This window comes from Stegostoma tigrinum, chromosome 36 (assembly GCF_030684315.1).
Source record: "Stegostoma tigrinum isolate sSteTig4 chromosome 36, sSteTig4.hap1, whole genome shotgun sequence".
NCBI lineage: Eukaryota > Metazoa > Chordata > Chondrichthyes > Orectolobiformes > Stegostomatidae > Stegostoma > Stegostoma tigrinum.
In genome coordinates, this window is record NC_081389.1 from 14559810 (window position 1) to 14581648 (window position 21839).

The window sequence follows — 21839 nt, forward strand, 5'->3', positions numbered from 1 at the left end:
GAGAATAGAGGAAAACTGTTTCACTCAGAGGGTTGTGGACTAGAATTGAATAAATCCAACAAAGAACTCAGAAGAACCTTCTTCACCCAGTGACCAGTTGGAATGTGGCTGTAACATCAGGTAGAGAGGTTGATACAGTCAGTAAGTGTATATTTACAGTGTAACACAGGAAAAAGAAACATAGAAACTAAGAGCAGGAGAAGGCTATTTGGTCACTTTCTTGTGATTGAATGGGTAGCTCCTTCTTCCTGATACAGAAATTCTGGGTTGAAGTCTTAACCTTGGACTCAACGGCCAAGCAAGTTACACCAATAATGCAGTTACCAGGCTATGAGTTAATCTGTAGAGCCTTTGAACATACTTTAATGGCAGGTGTCAAAACTTGAGGAGAAAGTGGAGCCTCGCCCACCACTGTCAATAGTTTCAGACTGCATGCGAAAGGTGCCACAGCAATTCAACACCTTGATAAATGTAGCGAGTGGCGTCAATCAGATGGATGGCCAGTCCAGATCAGGATGGTGCCAAAGACATTGGGTTTGTTGTCATTTAAATGAGGTCAGCCAGGCAGACTGCATAGAATATGCGTTCCCTTATTGGGGCTGTTGACCTGGTCCAATCAGGGACCCCTGACTGACAGATATAAATAGGAGTGTCAGAGGTTCTTTCACTCTGAGAGCTAGCTCTGAGGAAGCTGGACCAATGTCAAATGCTATGCACATGTAAATAAAGGGTGACTTAGAACATAGAACATTACAGCGCAGTACAGGCCCTTCGGCCCTCGATGTTGTGCTGACCTGTCGTACCGATCTGAAGCCCATCTAACCTACACTATTCCATGTACGTCCATATGCTTGACTTAGTGATGGAATACTGGCCTCTGTGGAGTTATTTTAGTGTTCTACCCTGTTTCAGCTCAGATGGATTCAGGACCTGCCTCCTTGCCTGAGTTATGGCATAACGGGTCAGACCTCCTCCTTTGGGCAGAGTCATAGAGTCATACAGCTCAGGCCTTCAGTCCAACTGATCCATGCGGACCAGCTATCCAAATCTGACCTAGGTTCATTTGCCAGCATTTGGTCCACATCCCTCTAAATTCTTCCTGTTCAGTTAACTATCCAAATACCTGTTCTAATTGTATCCACCTCCACTACTTACTCTGGCAGCTCATTCCATACATGCATTGCCCTCAATATGAAAAGGTTACCCCTCAGGTCCCTTTTAAATCTTTCCTCTCTCACCTTAAACCCATGCCGTCTAAGTTTGGACTAAGTCAACCTGGGGAAAAGACTTTGGCTATTTATCCTAACCATCACTCTACTGATCTTATACATTTCTATATGGTCACCATTCTGCCTTTTATGCTCCAAGGGAAAAAAGCCCCCAGTCTATTCAGCCCCTCCCTATAATTCAAACCTTCCAGTCCTGGCAACATCTCTGTAAATCTTATCTGCATCTCAAGTTTAGCAACATCCTTTCTATAGCAGGGCTTCCAGAAACTGTATACAGTATTCTAAAAGTGGCCTCACCAATATCCTGTACAGCTGCAACATAATGTCCCAACTCCTGTACTCAATGTTCTGACCAATGAAGGCAAATGTACTAAATACCTTCATCAACACCCTGTCTACCTGCGACTCCACTTCCAAGGAACCATACACCTCTTTGTTCAGCAGAACTCCCCTACCATTAACTGCGTAAGTTCGAGAGAAATGAAGGAGGAAATTTAAGGGGAAACAATATAAACACATGAGAAAAACAGAACAGAAACATTAGATGAATTGGGTCAGGAAGTAGTTTGCGTGGAGAGTAAACAATTGAGGGGCTGAGTGACCTGCTTCAGTGTTCTCAGTTCTTTTTCTGATCAAGGTAAAATCTAAAGACAAAACCACGCATTAGAAGACTTTAATATGCCAGACAATCATTGTAAATTGCTGCATTGAGAAATTGTGCCAGTTTCACAACTTAGTCTAACTTTTTCAGTGAAGCTATGGGGGAGACTCACACTGCAGCAGCGAGAGCAATTTAATCTGTCCCATAGAGTGACTCATGGTGCTTTTGTTGCATGATCCTGCTCCACCCACTAAACCTCCTAGCATGGTGAAATGGGCGCTATAAAAATTCATTTCAATGGACTTTCCCCTTTAAAGCAAGATTTGAATATCACTCACATCACTGAAGCTCACACAGGGAAGCTAGTGAGAGAGACACAGAAAAAGAGCGAGACAGAGAGAGAGAGAGAGAGAGAGAGAGAGGAAGAGACAGAGAGAGAGAGGCACCAACAGAGACAATGAAAGCGAGACTGAGACTGTGAGGGGAGAGAAGGGGACTGAGCTCGCGTGAATCCTAGTAAGACCAAAACATCAGCAGTGCCTCTGTGGTGACAGCTCTTTCTCAAGCGAGTCTGACAATATATTACAGTGTGTGTCTGATGTTATAGGGGAGCTGTGCAGCTGATCTATACCGACACCCACAGCTCGATGCAGACATTGAAGCGGTGAAAGAAATTTATGGAGAAAATTCTGTCTCCGTCAGGTAAGTGTTTAATGTTCTGATTTTCAAGTGTTGTAGAACTGATCATTTTTACTACGCTTTATTTCTCAGCCTGACATTTTGGTTCTAATTTTATGAGAATCTTTAGGGAATAAAAGCTAAAGACTATTGTTGTTTTTGAAGGAAAACCTTACTTAGGTCTTTTGAGCTTAATTGTTTTCTCCCCAAAATTCTTTGTTTCGATGCTTCAGACCATTTACTAGAAGGATAGAGTAGCTCAAGATATATATCCTCTCACGGCTCTGTAACAGCTGCTTTCCAATTGGTACTGCAGTATGGGACTGGGCCTGCAAGATTTCCGTCTGTCCAAAGATGGATCACTCTGCACCTACACAGGGTTTAACCTGACTGAGGAGCCTGAATAGCAGTGAAAACTTGGATACTAACTTAGACCTGTCCCATCAAAACAGACTCCCATACCCACAGCGCTCAGTCACATAAGTGGCACTTCATTCAAAGTTGTCTATTCCGATTAAGGTATTGATGTTTGATGGCATTTGCTTTATGACCCCATATGGTGAGATGCCAAACATATGACCCATCATTACAGGATTTGAACATACTTATAAAGGTTATCTATCAAATGTATCTTGCGCTTGACTAGCTTTACTGATAATGTTGTACAACAGGGCTGTGTGTTACTGGTATTAAGTATGTGCTAAAGAAAAGCCATTCAGTCAAAACCTCATGGCTTTCCCTCCTTCAATATGGCACAAGAGGAAGCCATTGGGCCCATTGTTTGCATGCCTGCTTCCTTTTCAAGCAATCCAGTCAGCCCCATTCTCTCCCTCTGTCCCCATAACCCTGCAATTTTCAGTCCATTCAATTATGATGCAGAAAACACGCACTGGGAACATTGGAACAGGAGTAAGTCATTCAGCATCTCAAGCCTGACCTGTTGTTCAATAACATCACGACCAATGTCTTCTTAACACTTTATTCATTTTGGCTTCATATCCTTTTGGACATTGGTCTGGCAAAAATCTCAGCTTCAAAATGTATTAACTGAACTAACATCCATTTTTTTTGCAGGAAACAACTCCACAACTTAACCACCCAACCTCCTCAACAGAACGCTGACAGAACCTCCAGTTTGAATTTACGCTTCTTGACTCCTCTTTTGATACTCACTTCCATTGACTAATGGGTGGTACAATGGCTCCGTGATTGGCATTGTTGTCTCAGTGCAAAAATCCTGAGTTTGATTCTAGCCTTGGGTGACTGTCTGTGTGCATTTTCTATGTCTGCCTTTGTCTGCATGGGTTTCCATTGAGTGCTCCTGTTTCCTCTCATAATCCAAGGATGTGCAGTTTAGGTGGATTAACCACGCTAATTTGCTCCCTAATGTCCAAGGATATTGAGGTTATGAGGATCAGCCATGAGGATAGGATAGGTGCTGGGTTTGGGTGGGATGCTCTTCAGAAGCTCGGCGCAATCTCAATGGGCTGAATGACCTCTTTCTGTGCTGTAAGGTTTCAATGACTTCAAAGGCCTCCTTTGAACCTTAATCCTGACCTTTGCCCCTCTTGTAATTCCTTCTCAAGACTGTGTAACTCACTGGCTTAGGGCTGTGGAAAAACACCTGTAAGTATCATGCTGTGCTGAGTGCATTATGCAAGTGAGACCTTGATGTCCCCTTAAACACTGGGTAAAATGGTATCATCTGCAAAGTCAATTTGCAGATTTTTCTGCAGACTACATTTAAATAATATTTAGCTCCTCAATTCTTCCTGCCAAAGTGCATATCCTCACATTTCCCCACAATATATTCAATCTGCCACATTTTTGCCCATTCACTTAAGCTGTACCCCTGAAGACATTTTATGGCATCCATACCACTTGCCTTCCCACTGATTTCAACCATTTCTGGTCTGAGAGGGAAACGTGATGCAAAAAATCCGAGCACTGTTTATGAAGATGTCACAGAGTCAGTTGAAGGGCCAGCACTGTGGGTGAGGCCTCTTGTGTATCTATTAAGAAACGTGGAATAAATGTATTCATTTTCAAGACTGAGCCTAAGATGTGGTGTGGACATCTGGTTTCAGTAGCCGAGACTAATGCCAGAAAGAAAAATTGGAGGCAATGAATCTGCCAAGCCATCCCCATTCATATCCAACATTATGAAAATAAATAATAGCAGCAAGACCAAACCTCCATTAAAGCTGAATTAAAGTTACATCTGTGACTCTCAGTGTTGTTCTTTCAGCCTGATATATTGACTTCTGAAAGAAAAATGTTGTTTGTTTCATAAAAACACCCAAGAAAAAAAGACTATATTTTGTCACTGTGACTACAGTTTTACTTGGATATCCTAGTTGTTTCATTCCTTGAGCCACTAACACTCATTTTTGTCAGGCTTATTATTTAAGTCATTCTTGGGAATGGAGTGTTGCTGTCAAGGCCAATACTTATTTTCTATAATGAAAAGATGCTGGATATGTGAAACAGAAGCAGAAAGCACTGGAGAAGCTTGGCACATTAGCTCAGTTGTTAGCACTGCTGCCTCACGGCACCAGGGGCTTGGGTTCAAATCCACCCCTTGGGTAACTGTCTGTGTAGAGTTTGCGCGTTCTCCTTGTGCCTGGTTGGGTTTCCCCTGCGTGCTCTGGTTTCCTCCCAAGGATGTGTAGGTTAGGTGGAGTGGCCATGCTAATTTGCCCATATGTACGGTGGAATGCCCATAATTTGCCCATAGGCTAAGTAGATTAACCATGACAAATGCGGGTTTGCAGGATGGCTTGAGTCTGGAGGTGTGGTGTGACTTAATGGGCCAAATGGCCTGCTCCTACACTGTAGGGGTTCTAGTTTAAGTGACAATTTTCGAGAGTTCCAAGCTGGGAATTTTGAAGGACACTGAAAGACTTTGCCCTGGAGGTTCTGTCAGTGTTCTGTTGAGGAGGTTGGGTGGTTAAATTGTGGAGTTCTTTCCTGCAAAAAAACAATGGATGTTAGTTCAGTTAATACATTTTGAAGCTGAGATTTTTGCCAGACTAATGTCCAAAAGGATATGAAGCCAAAATGAATGGAGTGTTAAGAAGACATTGGTCGTGATGTTATTGAACAACAGGTCAGGCTTGAGATGCTGAATGACTTACTCCTGTTCCAATGTTCCCAGTGCGTGTTTTCTGCATCATAATTGAATGGACCTAAAACATTGATTTTTCTGACGAGCTGCGATTTATTTCTTTAAAATATTTCTTCCTGCAGGGAATATGGGACGATTGATGATGTGGACGTGGACCTGCACATTAATATGAGCTTTCTTGATGTAAGTACTGAATCTAGAGTCAATTGCTGCACAGTCTTCCTTTTGCTTTGTATAGCCTTCATTTATAGTCATAAAGAGCAATAAGTAATAGCCCAAAATGGGTAGGGAAAATTTCTGAAAGCTAAATGTAATCCCACTGGACCACGTTAAAACTCTTGCATTTAGAGAACACATATTGGAGGTGTTGCATGCAATTCTTTCACTTGTGGCTGTACCAACAGAAACCTGTAGGTTATACAATAAAAGTTCTCCTTTATGGAGTGTGTCACTTAAAAGATAACAGTTGAAAACCTATCCTTGATTGTTGTTTTCCGAAATTTAATAGCCTGCCACTTCCAAAAGTCAGGAATCATGGATTTACAAGTCTCTGGACAATATAATGTCCTCAGTCCAGTTGATTCTCCAAAATGAGGCCAATCAAATCGTGGGGTTAGTCCACTTTGAGCAAAGCTAAACTGTAACTGTTTAGCATCATGTAGAGACGCCGGTGTTGGACTGGGCTGGACAAAGTCAGAAGTCACACGACACCAGGTTATTGCTCAACTGGTTTATTTAAAATCACAAGCTTTTTGAGCACTGCTCCTTCATCATTTGAAGGTTAAACATCACAATTATGATCCACAATGCATGGATTGTAAATGATAGGCAACAGAGAGATGTGGTGAATTGTTCTCAATTGAAGGGCCCTAATTATTTTTAGGATCTATTTGCTGACAGAAGCATCTGCTGACACGAAAACAACCACACATGAGCACAATATCAGGACAGTTATTCAACATAATAAAAAAAATTTTACTTTGTTTTACACTTTACTTACCTAATAATAAGTTGTAAACCACACTATCACAATGAGCTGGTTTATTAAAATACTCTAATTGATATAGTGTTTTTACTGTAAGCATTGCTGATTATTTCCATTGTGCCCATTTTTGAAATTTAACATAAAAGTTTTCCTTTGCTTTATAGTTTATTTCTGTGACCTGATAGACTGTTTCATTAAACTGTTGTCCTAATTACTGCTTGTAAATATTTGTCATTATATTTATAAGAGATATCATTGATAATGTGATTGTAATTGAGTGTATTTAGGATGGAAACAAAACCATAAGTTGCTGGAAAAGCTCAGCAGGTCTGGCAGTGTCTGTGAAGAGAAATCAGAGTTAATGTTTCGGGTCCAGTGATCCTTCCTCAGAGCAGTAAGTTCAGTGATTTCTCTTCACAGATGCTGCCAGACCAGCTGACAATTTCCAGCAACTTCTGTTTTTGTATCTGATTTACAACATCTGCAGTTCTTTCAGTTTTTGTCCAGTATTTAGGATAGAAATAGGTTTTTGATCAGTAAAGGAATTAGGCGTTGTGGAGAAAAGGCAGAAGAATGGGGCCGAGAAACATACCAGCCATGATTAAATGTTGGAGCAGACTCAATGGACTGAATGGCCTAATTCTGCTTTTATATCTTGGTGTTCATGTGTGCACTCCTTGCTGTCAGCAAGCGTGGCCTAGTTTTGAAAGAAGCTGCATTCACAAATTGTTTACAGGTTTCCCTGGTTGAAGCACATTGGAGATTATTTTGTGTAGCATGCACACATACTCACAAAGGGCTATAACAAACCTTAGCATCTTTAATCAGACAGAAATTGTTAATGTACTATTTTAAAGAATGAACACGAGGTGCCAGCAACCTTCAGGGTGACAGATCAAAAGTTCGAAGGTAGGATTAGCTCTTCCTAATTTGGCGTGGAAATGATTTTTGTTTTTATTGTTCATTCATGGGACATGTGTGTCATTGGCTGGGCCAGTATTTATTGCCGATCCCTAGTTGCCCTTGAGAATGTGGTGGTGACCTGCCTTCTCGAATTGCTGCAGCTGACCCACAATTTTCTTAGGGAGAAAATTCCAGGATTTCGATCGTGCAACACTGAAGGATCAGTGATATATTTCCACATCAGGATGGTGAGTACCTCGGAAGGGAACTTGCAAATAGTGGTGTTCCCATGTGCCTGCTGTTCTTGCCCTTCCAGGTGGAACTGGCCCTAAGTTTGGCACATACTGTCTAAGGAACTTGGGTGAATTTCTACAGCGCATCTTGTAGATACTACACAATGCTGTTACTGAGGGGCTGTGGTGGAACGAGTGGATGTGGTGCCAGTCAAGTGGGTTACTTTGTATATGATGGGCCAAGTAGCTGCCTCTTACTTTCTGGCATTGCTGAGGGACTGTGCAACAACTCCTCTTTTCCACTTGGTCACATGGGATAGCTGGTGGCATAGCAGCAATTTCATTGGCCTAATAATCCACAGTTCCAGATTCATGTTCGGAGGGCGTGTAGTTCAATGTCAGCAATTTAAAATATGGATAAAAATCTCTTCTAATAACAACCCCTGCCTATTGCTGCAAAAACATACCTGGTTCACTAGCGCCCTTTAACGGTAAGGAAATTGACCATCCTTACTTGGCCTGGCCTATAAGTAACTCCAGACCCACAGCAATATGGTTTAACTCAGTGTTAGGGATTGGCGAACGAAAGCTGGCCCATAATACCTGCATCCCATGACCAGATTAAAGAAAACTCATTCATCCAGCCAAGTGTTTAAGGATCACATACACTGGCACCTTCGTAGGCAACATCCAGAGCGAAGATGATCAAGTGGTCAACCGAGAGGATTAGGAGTTCAGGTACATAGTTCTTTGAAAGTTACATCACTGGTAGACAGGGTGGTAAAGGAGTTTAGCACACTTGACTTCATTGCTCAAATCTTTGACTATAGCCATGGGAAGTGTAGGGTTACAGAGATTGGGTAGGGGGGAGGAGTCTGGGTGGGATATTCTTTGGAGAGTCAGTGTGGACTTGTTGGGCCTGAATGTTCTGTTTCCACCCTGAAGGATATCTATAATAGGTGTTGGGGGTCATGTTAACGTTGTCCAGGATGTTGGTGAGGCTGTTTTTGGAGTACTGCGTACAATTCTGGTCATCCTGGCTTAGAAAGGATATTATTATATTGAGGGATGTTCAAAACGATTTCCTAGGATGTTGAGGGTTTGAGTCATAAACTGAGGCTTTTTTTTACTGGAGCGTAGGAGACTGAGGGGTGACATTCGTTAGGTTTATAAGATGTCAAATGAGATAAATAAGGTGAATAAAAAAGATCTATTCCCCAGATTGGGGAGTTCAAAACGAGGGGGTATATTTTTAAGGTGCGAGGAGAAATATTTTAAAGGAACCTGAAGGAGAACTTTTTTCACACAAAGTGATGTGTGTGTGGAATGAACTGCCAGAGGAGGTCGTGAATACAGATGAAGTTACAACATTTTAAAAGGCATTTGGACAGGTACGTGAATAGGATAGGGTTTAGTGGATTATGGGTCAAACACAGGCAAGTGGGGCTAGTTCAGTTTAGGAAACTTGATCAGCACGGACAAGTTAGACTGAAGGGTCTGTTTTCATGTTGTTTGACTCATTGACTCGAGAAGTGAACATCACTGAAACATATTAATTGTGACAGCTAGTTCCCAAAGAAAACGAACAATTGGAGTGAACAGAGTTGGGTTAGTAATAGAACTATAAATAACATATTGTCAATGAAAGGAGCAATTTCAGTTCTACACAATCAGAAGTTTTGTTAGGAGAGGCTGAGATTTTATTTTGTTCCTGCCCACTGCAAGACTTCAGCCTGAATGATTAGTTTGGTTTAGATTGAACGATGAATCATTTCTTGCATACAGGCTTTGACACAATTATAATCATTCAAGTAGGAATTAGTGTTCTGTGGCCATTTATTCACGAGTTGATAGCTCACTCGATCTGGTGGAGCAACCTAGGTAGGAACAGAGAGGATAGAATGCAAGTGGGAACAAGCGATGAATTGTGCCATATGTTGCATTAGTTTAAGCTGCTGCTGGTCTGACAACAGATGCTTCATCTCCAACCAGGTCATACACCTAACCAGGGCCAGCCAACTCCAGCTGAGAGGAAGAAGAAACATTTTTCTTCTAAAATAAAACACAGAAACCATTACTGAATGAAACTTCAAGGCAGATCCCAAGGGTTATATTTTCACATCTAATAATTGCGTGGTCTCGCCTAACTCATTTTCTACTGGTTGGGGAGTCACTGTATGTATCTTCATTTCGGAAGATTACTGTCATTTGCTTACTTCAATGAAGCTAACACTGCCTCAGGGCTTTACCATTTGGCTGATATTTAATTCATCAGTGCTGACTTGTTGTTTCAAGAATCATTCAGACACTGGTGGGATTTACTGAGGTTTAATTTCATTTGTGAGCTAACCAGCAGAAAAAGAGATTTGAGTTGCTTCTTGGCAACTGTGAGCAATAGGCAGAGGCTGAATAGGATGTGGCTATTATCCCTGGAACATCGGAGGCTGAGGGAAGAGGTTTCCAAAATCATGAGGGGTATGGATATGGTGAACAGCCAAGATCTTTTCCTGGGGGTAGGGGAGACCGAAACTACCAGACATGGGTTTAAGGTGAGAGGGTGAAAGATTTTCAAGGCAACTTTTTCACACAGAGGGTGGTGCAGTAATGGAATGAACTGCCAGAGGACGTGTTGGAGGCTGGTACAATTACAACAATTAAAAGGCGTCTGGATAGGTATTTAAATAGGAAAGGTTTAGAGGGATATGGGCCGAATGCTGACAAATGGGACTAGATTAATTTAGGGTATCAAGTTGGCAGGGAAGAATTGGACCAAAGGGTCAGTTTCTGGACTACATTTCTATGGCTCTAAGTTAAGAAGGTTTGGTGCATTATCTCTTTGATAGAAGCTGCAATGAGTCAGAAAAATTCTATCGAAAACCTACACGGTAAACATCCAGATAATTCACAAACCACTATCATTGGCTACCCATTGTCTACCCATCTTGCAGGTAAAAATCAGCAGAAATTTAAGCTTCCTAGGCTGCAGTATGCCATTGCAACTTTTTATTCATTACTTGAGGGTTAGATAGGATGGACAGTGAGAGTCTTTTCCCAAGGATGATGACTTCAGCTTGTACAAGGGGGCATAGCTACAAATTGAGGGGTGATAGATTTAAGACAGATGTCAGAGGCAGGTTCTTTACTCAGAGAGTGGTAAGGGCGTGGAACACCCTGCCTACCAATGTAGTTAACTCAGCCACATTAGGGGCATTTAAACAGTCCTTGGATAAGCATATGGATGATGATGGGATAGTGTAGGGGATGGGCTTAGATTAGTTCACAGGTCGGGACAACATCGAGGGCTGAAGGGCCTGTTCTGCGCTGTATTGTTCTATGTTCTATGTTCTATGTTCATGGGATGTGGGCATTGCTGGCTAACCACCACTTTTTGTCCATCTCTAATTGCCCCGAAGGCAGGTTAGAGTAAACCACAAGGTGGGTCTGGAGTCACAGGTAGGCCAAACCAGGTAAGGATGGCAGATTTCCTTCCATAAAGGGAACCAGATGGGTATTCCCCTTATAATCAGCAATGGATTCATGGTCATCATTTGACCCCATATTTTTATTGAGTTCAAATTCCACCATCTGCCATGGTAAGATTTCAACCCAGGTCTCCAGATTATTCCCTGGATCACTGGATTAACAGTTTACCAATAATACCACTGGACTGTCGCCTCTCCATCTATTGCATGTGGAAAGAAGCTTTGGAGTACACAGGGTCTGACATCAAAGGAAAATGATGTTTCCAGCAGTATTTACATTCCAACTCCCAAACAGCGAATCAAAATACCTCACACTGCAACAGGCTGAACTTCAGTTAATCCCAATGAAGATTTTGTGTGGCTAACAAAAAAGATACAATTCATTCCTAATTTGTTTTCAGGATGGCACCACCAATACTGAATGCTCATCAGTTGTCCTTGCTGTCTGCAATCTAGCGATGGTGTCAATGCTTTTCTTTGTAGAAGTTTGATGCAACTGAATTGCTTGCTAGCGTGGGTAGGACCAATGTCACATTTATGAATGTCATGGTGGTTCGCTCTACCACCTCAGAGCACCAAGGGCCTTGCTTTGATTCCAGCCTTGGGTGACTCTCTTTGTGGAGTTTACATTTTCTCCCTTTGTCTGTGTGTGTTTCCTCTGGGCACTCTGGTTTCCTCCCACAGTCCAAAGATGTGCAGGTTAGGTGGATTGGCCATGCCAAATTACCCTGTAGTGTATCTAGGGATGTGCAGGCTAATGGGTTAGTCATGGGAGATGTGGGGTGACGGGGATAGGGTGGGATGATCTTTGGAGGGTTGGTGCACAGTTGATGGGCTGAATGGCCTCTATTTGCATTGTAGGGATTCTATGAATCTACAATGGTTGTGGGTGTGAAGACAGGTGTAGGTCAGGCCAGGTAATGATGACAGATTTCCTTCCATGATATAAATTCATGAATCAGATGGGATTTACAACACAACAGCAGTTTTATTACCATAATAATCAGAATTTTAGTCTGGAGCTATTATTTTAATTTAATTTAAGTCCTATGGTAGGATTTGAATGAACATTTTTCGAGCTTTGGTACGAGCCTCTAATGAGTAGCTACAGTAACTTTATATGGCAGTCACCTGCTATTGCCCATCAGCAATTAACATGCATTAAACATGTAATATCTGAATATTCTTGAACATGGGAATGTTGAAAAAGCTGCAAATAATTTGCTTTGCTTTTGTTTATTACTGTCACATGTACCAAGATACAGTGAAAAGTGTAGTCTTACATGATTTACAGGCAGATTGCGCTATACAAGTGCTTTATGGTAACAGAGCACAGTGTAGGATACAATGTTACAGCTGCCAAGAAGGTGAAGAGAGAGATCAACATTAACATTAAAGAGGTCCATTCAAATGTCTGTTAACAGAGGGGAGGAAACTGTTCTTGAATCTGTACCTATGTGTGTGCAAATTCTTATATCTTCTGCCCAATGGAAGAGGGTGCATTAGTGTATAACTGTAGTGGGAGGGGGGGTCTTTGATTATGTTGGTTGCTTTCCCAATGCAGTGGGAAGTGTAGATGGAATCAATGCTTGGAAGGCTATTTCGCGCAATGGACTGGGCTATGTTCACCACCGGCTGCGGTTTTCTTGCGGTCTTGGGAGAGCAGTTGTCATACCAAGCCGTGATGCATCCAGATAGGATGGTTTCTATGAAGCATCTCTAAAAATGGATGCGACCTTGTGGAGATGCTGAATTTCCTTAGCCTCCTGAGGAAGTAGAGGCGTGCTGTGTTTTCTAGACCCATCGTGCCAACATGGATGGACGAGGACAGCTTGTTGGTGATCACGACTCCCAAGAACTTGATGTTCTCTGCATTTCCACCTCAGCACCATTTGTGTAGTTAAGGACATGCCTTCCACTGTACTTCCTGAAGCCAAAACCTGCTGTTTCAATGATCTGACGTTGATGGATAGATTGTTATCTTTATGACATGCTGTTAAGCACTTTATCTCCTTCCTGTACTCCATCTCATTGTTGCCTGAGTTCCGAGCTATAACATTTTCAGTAAGACATTAGAAAAATTACAAGTGCCCAGGCCAGGATTCATTTTAGTTTTATCAAAGCCCCGTGTTAATGCAATAGAAAAGGTAGTGCACATTATCATGAATAGAGTGAAAAAGTGAGCTGTGAAGAAAGAAGTCAAAAATAAAGGTAGCCCCGATGTGAACTTGACAATGGCAGGCAGTGCAAGTTGTATATTCAGCAGTCAGTGTTAGCATAACCTTTATTTCCAGATTCAATGGAGATTCGATCAGAAGCTGTAGAACCAAAAAATAACAATTATGACACAGGCACCTGCCCCACAAGGGTGTCCCCTCTTACCTAATCCTAAACGGCAAGACTTCAACTTGCCTACAGTTATTGAACAATACAGGAGTAGTTTCCAGGGAGCAGAGAAGAAAGGCCAAAAAGGCTTGATACTCTTCCAACAACAAAATTCAGCAGCAGTGAGACTTTCTTCCAACTGCTTCAGCCATTTACAGATTAACTACATGAGCAGAGTTTTTTGATGCAATACCTTTTGTACATCTCAATGGATGGACCTGGTGTCTTGGGTCTCATGATCTTTATGTGGTAAATTATATTTTTAGGTTGCTAAGCAACATTGTCAATTAAAGTCCACCTAAGCGCAGGCATTTTGATCGATTTCAGCTACAAAATAGTTCCTGGTACTTTCAGGATGAGATATTAAGCTGGTTGACTGTAACTGTGTCCACAGAGCAAAGCTTTGTTGTAAGTAACCAATTGTAATTTGTTAACAGGAAGAGATAGCAACGGCATGGAAGGTGGCAAGGATTGAGCCCATGGTACTCAGGCTGAGATTTTCTCTGTCTCAGTACCTTGATGGACCTGGTAAGTAATGGCTGTGAATTTCATCAAAGTTTCTCCTTGAAATTTTCCCGAGTGAATTCCATACTTTAGTTATCAACTATTTTTTCTCTTCACTTATGGGATGTGGACATCTCTGGCTGGAGCAAGCATTTGTTGTCCATCTTTAATTGGCTAGAGGGTAGTTAAGAGTCAACCACATTGTAGGCCAGGCCACATAAGGAGGGCAGTTTCCTTCCCTAAAGGGCATCAATAAATAAGCTGTGTTTTTTTTCCTGACAGTTGACTCCATTGGATCCTTAATTCTGGTTGTTAACTCAGTAGATAGCACTGCTGCCTTACGGCACCGGGGACCTGGATTCATGGATATAGTGTATGGATTTTGCACATTGTTTCGGTTTCTGTGTAGGTTTCCTCCGATAGTCCAATGATGTGTGCATTAGGTGGACTGGCCATGGTAAATCGCCCTCAGTGCCCTGGCCTGTGCAGGCTGGATAGGTTAGCTTAGGTTAATGGGCGTGGGTTCAAATTCCATTACAGTAACTGGCTGAATTTCAAGTCAGATGAATTAATCTAGAACATTAAGCTAGTCTCAATAATGGTAACCATGGCATCTATCATTTTTTTTAATAAAACAAAACTTCACTGATAAAAAATCTTTATACATACGTAGATAATACAGTGTGGAGCTGGAAGAACACAGCAGGTCAGGCAGTACCAGAGGAACAGAAAAGCTGACGTTTCGGGTCAGGACCTTTCTTCAGAGTCGGCAGTTCTTACTATCTCTTTATATATACATAGTCCAGTTTGGTTCTGTACAGTAGCCTATCAAGGAAACAAACAAACACTGGAGTTTGACACTATCCAAACAAATCAAAGGCATCTCTTACTTGAACCACTCTATATTTATGTTCTTTTGAGGCACAAGGAGGTTCCGATAATTGAACGGGCCCCTATTTAACTTTGGCAGAAAGATCTCGGACTGTGGTCTTTCCCCATTGCACCTTGGCAGTAGCTGCCCCAAGCTTCAGTGCATTCCTCAGCATGTAGTCCTATCTAGCATTTCATTTTTTTTACATTTCAAAAATATACTTTGTTCATAAAAATATCTTTGGAGATATAACTAGTCACAAACACAGTTATGTGAAGGCAAAAAAAACAGAACTAATGTTTCAGGTCCAGTGACACATTCTGAGGAAGGGTCACTGGACCCAAAAGGTTAACTCTGTTTTCTCCTTCACAGATGCTGTCAGACCTGCTGAGCTTTTCCAGCAACTTTGTTTCTGTTCCTGATTTACAGCATCCGCAGTTCTTTCGGCTTTTACAAGCACGGCTCTGTTTGTACACTTACACATCAAGGAAACAAACATCAGAGTTTGACTCTTTCCAAAACAAAATGAGAGACCTCTCTATATTTACAATGCTAACATTTATATATGTTTGAGACCCTGAGAGGATTCAGTAACTGAACAAACCCCATTTATCTTCAGCAAAATGACCGCAGGTAGTGGCAAAATCCACTTGACTCACTCATGTGCTTTGAGGAAAGGAATGCTCCCATCCTGAGTTGGTCTGGTCCACATGTGCCTTCAGGTCAATGTTAATGTTTTACACATTTCTGCCTTCTATAATAGATAATTTCAAGGTAAATTTCAGATGGACAACAAATGCTGGTCTTGCTAGCAACCCCCACATTTTATGGTAGAATTAAGATACAATTTGATACAGCATAAATAATGCAAATCAGCAGCAATTAGTTTCTCTCTGTCTCCATCCTTTGCAGAAGATAATACATTGTCAAGTAAATTATATGTTGCTAATTATAAGACCTGTTTTAGGCATTATCTATTGAGCTATCAAGGGCTGATTCATTTCTTAGGTAAAATATCTTTTTCAATAGGTGCATAAATACATTCCAGTAACTTACATTTATAAAGCATTTTTTGCCACGTAAAATGATCGCAGGTTTGTTCCACAGATGAGCCATTCACTGTGGAATTATTCACCAGTTTAACATATTGCAGGTCTTGAGGGGATTACTTAGTGAATGCCCATTGCTCTACACCCTTGCTACCTGTCAGTTGCATGGAATCAAACATTGACCATGTGACTGAAACTTTGCTGAGATTGCTTTCTGACTGACATGGACTCCATGGGTCAAAGAGCCTTTTTCTGTGCCATTGATCAGTGCTGTGTGACCATAAAAGAATGCAGCTTCCTTTACCATTCTCTTCACAAAGGCACATTCTGAGATCTTCTGAGCAAGAAACTATTGCAATCTTAAACTACAAGTAATGTTATATATTCGCAAGACCAAATCTTTAAAGGTGACTGACCTTTTGTTTTCAAAAAGATTATTCCTTCATTGATTGTGGCTGTTGCTGGCAAGGTCAATGTTTGTTGCCTGTCCCTAACTGCCCTTGAACTAGATAGTTTGCTCAATGATTTTAGAGGGTGGTTAAGAGCCAATCGTTTCCCTATGGGCCTGGAGTCACAGGTAGGTCAGACCGGGTAAAGGTGTCAGACTTCCTTCCCTGATAGGGAACTGATAAGCATTTCATGGTCACCATTACAGAGAATAGCTTTCAATTCCAGTTTGATTCATTAATTATACTTACGTTCCACAAGCTGCTGTGAACCAATATACGCAGGATATTTAATGTAGGCCTCTATATTACTATCCATAGGTCAGCATTTATTGCCTCAAGGCTAATCCTGTTTCTCTCCCTCAGATGATCTGTTAAGTATTTTCCAGGATTTCCTGCTGTCATTTCAGAACTCTACTATTTTTGACTCAAACTAAAATCCTATGCATTCAAGTTCTCATTATGAACCAGACCCTGTTATCTATGCTGATACTCTGGTACAGCACTGATGGCTGATCTTTCTCTCAGATATGATATTAATTTGAGAGCTTCTCTCTCTAATCAAATAATATGGAGCGCTGATAGTGTGGTTTTTATTAAAGAGGAAAGGAGAGTTCCACTAGTGTTTTGGCCAATATTTCCTCCTCAATTGAAAAAAAAAGTAGCCACTCATATCTGATTGTGAGATCTTGCTGTGCACGAAATGGTCACCTCATTCCCTTCATTTTCCAATTAATTCACTTTTGTTAGGTTCTTTGAAGAGCCTTGGAGTGAGAATGTTCGTTGCGGGAGTAGACCTTACTTCTTCCCACTTTTCAGTTTTTCAATATTCAATTCAGGAGCATTGAAAGAGTGTTGATGCAAAGTTGATTGTATCTGTTTGACCCAGTAGTCATTGTCATGAGACCTTTACAGTGATGCTATTTTAATTGCCCAACAGAGCCATCGGTAGATGTTTTCCAGCCATCCAACAAAGAGGGATTTGGCCTTGGACTTCAGCTGAAGAAGTGAGTACAAGTTTTCAAAATAATTTCACAAAAATCAGTGATCATTGCTTTGTGGGATTATGCTGTGTGCAACTGCTTTTGCATACCCATATTGGAAACTGTGACAACACTTCATTGGATGTATAGCATTTTGTAATATCCTGAGACTGTTAAAAGTGTTATCTAGATGCAAGGCACTCTCTTTATAACATAATGTTATCTTTTAAAATCATGATTACAAATAATTGCATAGGAATTATATGAGTAACTATATAAGCGCGTCTCACAAAAGAGAATCAAAACTTGCAAATGATCTGCATTTTCTTTAAGTATCAAGCTGATCTATAAAAACATTGCCATCATATTGTCATTAATTCCAAACTTCTATTTATACATCAGCATAACTTGCATCTCACCAAGCATGACTGTAAGACACCAGGCAGTGCATGTAAAACATATGCACAATACAAAGTGAGGTCAATTTTACGGCTCCCACACAGCTGATTTGAACAGGAGGGGGTCATGTAAAATAAATTGATTGGTAGTCCATTGTCTTCTCGTCACATGCCTTGAACTGCCTTTGATATAACAAGGGGTAGGTAAGGCTTTGGGGGCAGCCAGCACAATTTTAACCCTACTGAAATCCTTGAGTGAAAAATGAACTGCCACATAATGGCCTCATTCAATGTATCCTGCAATTATCCTGTCCATGGGAGAAGACAAGCACAAAGGCCGTAGCGTGGTAGCTTGAGATTAGTACGAGTCCACCTGAAGTTAACATTGTACAAGCCAGATCCCAGATTGAAGTCTGAATTGTTAGAGCTTGAGTTTGTATTTTTTTTGTATAAGAATCATTCATAAGAGTCTGCTAGTGCACTTTTAATGCAAAGAATAAAATCTTTATTGTTCAAGAAAATACATGACTGCATTTCACAAGATAAAAATAGTTGGGGGGGAGGTTCCACTAAAAACGCGAGAAAAATGATTGAAACTCACACTGTCTTTAAAAATGCTCAAAACCTAGTGACTTTCGACCACAATGTCCACACCAAGTTTTCTTGCTCAGGCTGCAGCAGTTACAACTGGTTTCCTTTCTGTGAACTTCTGTGCATTCACTAGATGCTTTTTCGTCAGTGGTATTTCTCCCCAAAGACACTTAGAATGAAACTAAATTCAGTATTATTTCAATTTCAGAGCAACGATTATGAGTTCCTTAAACCCAGCTTCTAGCAGTAATGCAGGACTGATGCAGCACCTCACCTACACACACACCTACAATTCCTTACACACCCACTCCATACTTCCCATGCACATGCCTTTTCATGTCTTTTTGTGTGTCCTTGAATTTCTTTTACTAGGCAACAACACAGTTTCTTTATCTACCTCTTTTTTCCCCTAATTATTGATCCCTCCCTCAAAGGTTTGCTTCAAAAGTTGTAAAACTTCATTAAAATGTATGTAACCAGACTCCAGACTAAGTGGATAGGTGGAGATAGAACTCAGACAGAGAGAATGACAGTCAGTCAAATGTTTCAGTTCCTAAAAGCCAACCCTAAAAAACAAAATTTAGAGAAGGAGCTAAAACCATTTCACAAATGTATAGCAAATAAATCAAAGTTCAAAACAAAATCCTGAAATATCCTTTGGCTTTCTTGTGTTGCTTTGCTGGAACTCCAGTAGAATCTGATGCAAAACCCATTTGGCAAACAAATTTGATGGGGCTGTACCAGGAATATTGTGCACAATTTTAGTCCCCTTGCTTAAGGAGGGATGCAATTGAAATGTAGATAATTCAGAGGAGGTTCACTAGTTTGAAGGGAGATTGAACAATTTAGGCCGACACTCTCTTGAGCTTAGAATAATGAGATCCAATTGATTTGAGGCATGTAAGATGTTAAAGGGGACTGACAAAGGAGACAGAGAAAACATGTTAAGGAGACAAAGTATACTGAGGAAAAAGAATAGCTGACAGTGAGGACCATAATTTGGCAAAAGCGCTAATGCCACCAGATTTATGGAGCTTTTCAAGCAATTTCCATTTTTGTTTCAATTTCTCTTATTCCTGGTAACTTAAATGAGGAAGGAGAAATGTTGAAAAAAGAATCTCACTGGACTGCTCCCACAACCCAGTTCCCAAAACTAAGATAAGAATGTAAAGATTTTTGGGACTAAAGTCTGGGTTTGACATTTCCATGAAATCGACAACTATTTGAATGTATTTTGTAGAGGTCCTTAACAAGAGATGATGGTGAGTCTGGCACAGTTGCTAAGGAAACTGTTAGCCATTTTTTGGGGATGGAGAAGAAGTGAGATGTTTGTGTGATGAGAATGGATGGTCAGTGTCCTTTGTTTGCTCTTTTCACAGAATCCTAGGAATGTTCACATCTCAACAGTGGAAGCACCTAAGCAATGATTTTCTGAAACGCCAGCAAGAGAAAAGGCAGAGCTGGTTCAAATCGAGTAGTAGAGTGAAGAAATTTCGATCTGGGCTCAGCATCTTCTCATCAATCCCAAAGTAAGGGGCACCGGGGGTGGAGGAATGGTGGGTGTGGTGGTGCTCTGTACAAAAATGATAGCATTAAGGGTAACATTGTTTGACTCTCAGTGAAGAAGAGTCACCAGCTATAATTGCATGTGTTCTTGGAAGTTTCATCACTTGGCTGCCTGGTCAGTGAAATATCTGTCCTTTTTCCCACTCCCCAAATATTTTTAGGACTAATGTAGGAAAGTGTTTGAATAAAATAGACAAATAAAATCAGGAGTTGCCCATAGATGTGAAGCTGGAAATGCACGGCAGGTCAGACATCCCCCGAGGAGCAGGGAAGTCAATGTTTCAGGCTGAAACCCTTCATCAGGACACTATCCTGTTAAAGGATTTGGCTGGAAATGTTTACTTTCCTGTTCCCCAGATCCTTTTTAACTGGCTGTGCATTTCCAGCTTCTCATCTATGGGCAACTCCTGATTTTCTTTGTCCATTCTATTCAAACACTTTACTACATTAGTCCTATAGTCATAACTATTCACCCTGGTGTCTGGCATCTGCAGTCCTTACTGCCTCCAAATCAAATGTAGTTTTCTCTAAAGTTGCTTGTGACAGCTTCTAGGGTCTTTATCTTTAATCCTCGGAGGCTTCAGGATAATCTTTGAAGGATTGCCACCCTCCATTAGAATTCTTTAAAGAAAATCTGGTCAATATACAATTCCATCCATTAAAATAAGGAAGTATTGTTGCAACTGTACAAGGCATTAGTGAGATCATACCTGGAGTATTGTGTACAATTTGGGTTCCCTTACTTGAGGAGGGCTGTATTTGTACTGGAGGCAGTCAGAGGAGGTACATTAGATTGATTCCAGAGATGAAAGTTTGTCTTCTGAAGAGACATTGAGCAAATTATGCCAACACACTCTGGAATTTTGAAGAATGACATCTACTTGAGGTCTATAAGATGCAAAAAGGAATTGACATCTTAGACATAGAAAGGATGTTTCCTCATGTGGGGCAATTTAGAACAAGAAGTCATTTTTTTTAGGATAAAATAAAGATGAGGATGAATTACTTTTCTCAATGGGGCATGAATCTGCAGAATTCATTATCTCAACGTATGGTGGATGCTGAGGCAGATAGTAAATTTAAGGAGGAGATAGACAGATTTTTAATTTTTATAATGGTAAAGATTTATAGAGAATGGCCAGGAAAGTGGAGTTGAAGCTGAGATGAGATCAGCCATGATTGTATCAAATGGCAGCACAGGCTAGAGGGGTTGAGTTGCCTACTCTTGCTCCTAGTGCTTATACCCTTATGTTCTTTTGAATGTGGCATTTCTTAAGGAGCAATTTATGCCAACCTACTATTCAGGAGTGGCAATGACTTCTTTATCTCAATCAGACTTTTGCTGCAATGTATAAGATCATTAGTAGAGCTTTAGGTCCACCCTTACAATGGTTGAGCGGTAGGAAAGTGTTCCATTAATCCTGAAGCAGATGCCTTTATTACCCTCGAGGTGCCCTGTTATAGAGTGATGTTGGCAGCAATTTACAATGGTGCCACCTTGCTGTTGTTTCAACCAAACTGAGAGGCTGAATAAAGTATGAGAGGTAAAGATGATACTTTATCAAACGGTGGTTCAAATATCAGGTACACTTCTAAGTTTATGGCAACAGCTATTTTGCATCTTCTATGCATTGCTGTGGCTGAAAGAAATAACTCGTACACACAAAAGAGTCTGAGTGACAAAGTGAAGATCAAATTTAACATAGACAATGTAATAATTTTTAAGTTGTTCTCTTTCAGACTTAAATGCCATTATTAGTTTTCCTTTCAACTTAGGACAAGATTTCAGAGGGAAAAGACTACAAGTA

General features: G+C 40.9%; 1 protein-coding gene across 8 annotated transcripts in view; it reads left to right on the forward strand.

Moving 5' to 3' along the window:
- The window catches only part of LOC125446846 (protein mono-ADP-ribosyltransferase PARP6), a 130066-nt gene that overhangs the window by 54895 nt on the left and 53332 nt on the right, over positions 1 to 21839 (forward strand). For all 8 annotated transcript variants that reach the window (XR_009442989.1, XM_048520749.1, XM_048520750.1 and 5 more), the window contains 5 exons: positions 2438 to 2532; positions 5758 to 5818; positions 14061 to 14151; positions 17434 to 17500; positions 19845 to 19994. Coding sequence is in view for 7 of the 8 variants with exons in the window: in XM_048520749.1 (XP_048376706.1) it covers positions 2438 to 2532; positions 5758 to 5818; positions 14061 to 14151; positions 17434 to 17500; positions 19845 to 19994 (464 nt within the window). In the remaining variant the exon portion in view is untranslated. The remainder of the gene's footprint in view (positions 1 to 2437; positions 2533 to 5757; positions 5819 to 14060; positions 14152 to 17433; positions 17501 to 19844; positions 19995 to 21839) is intronic.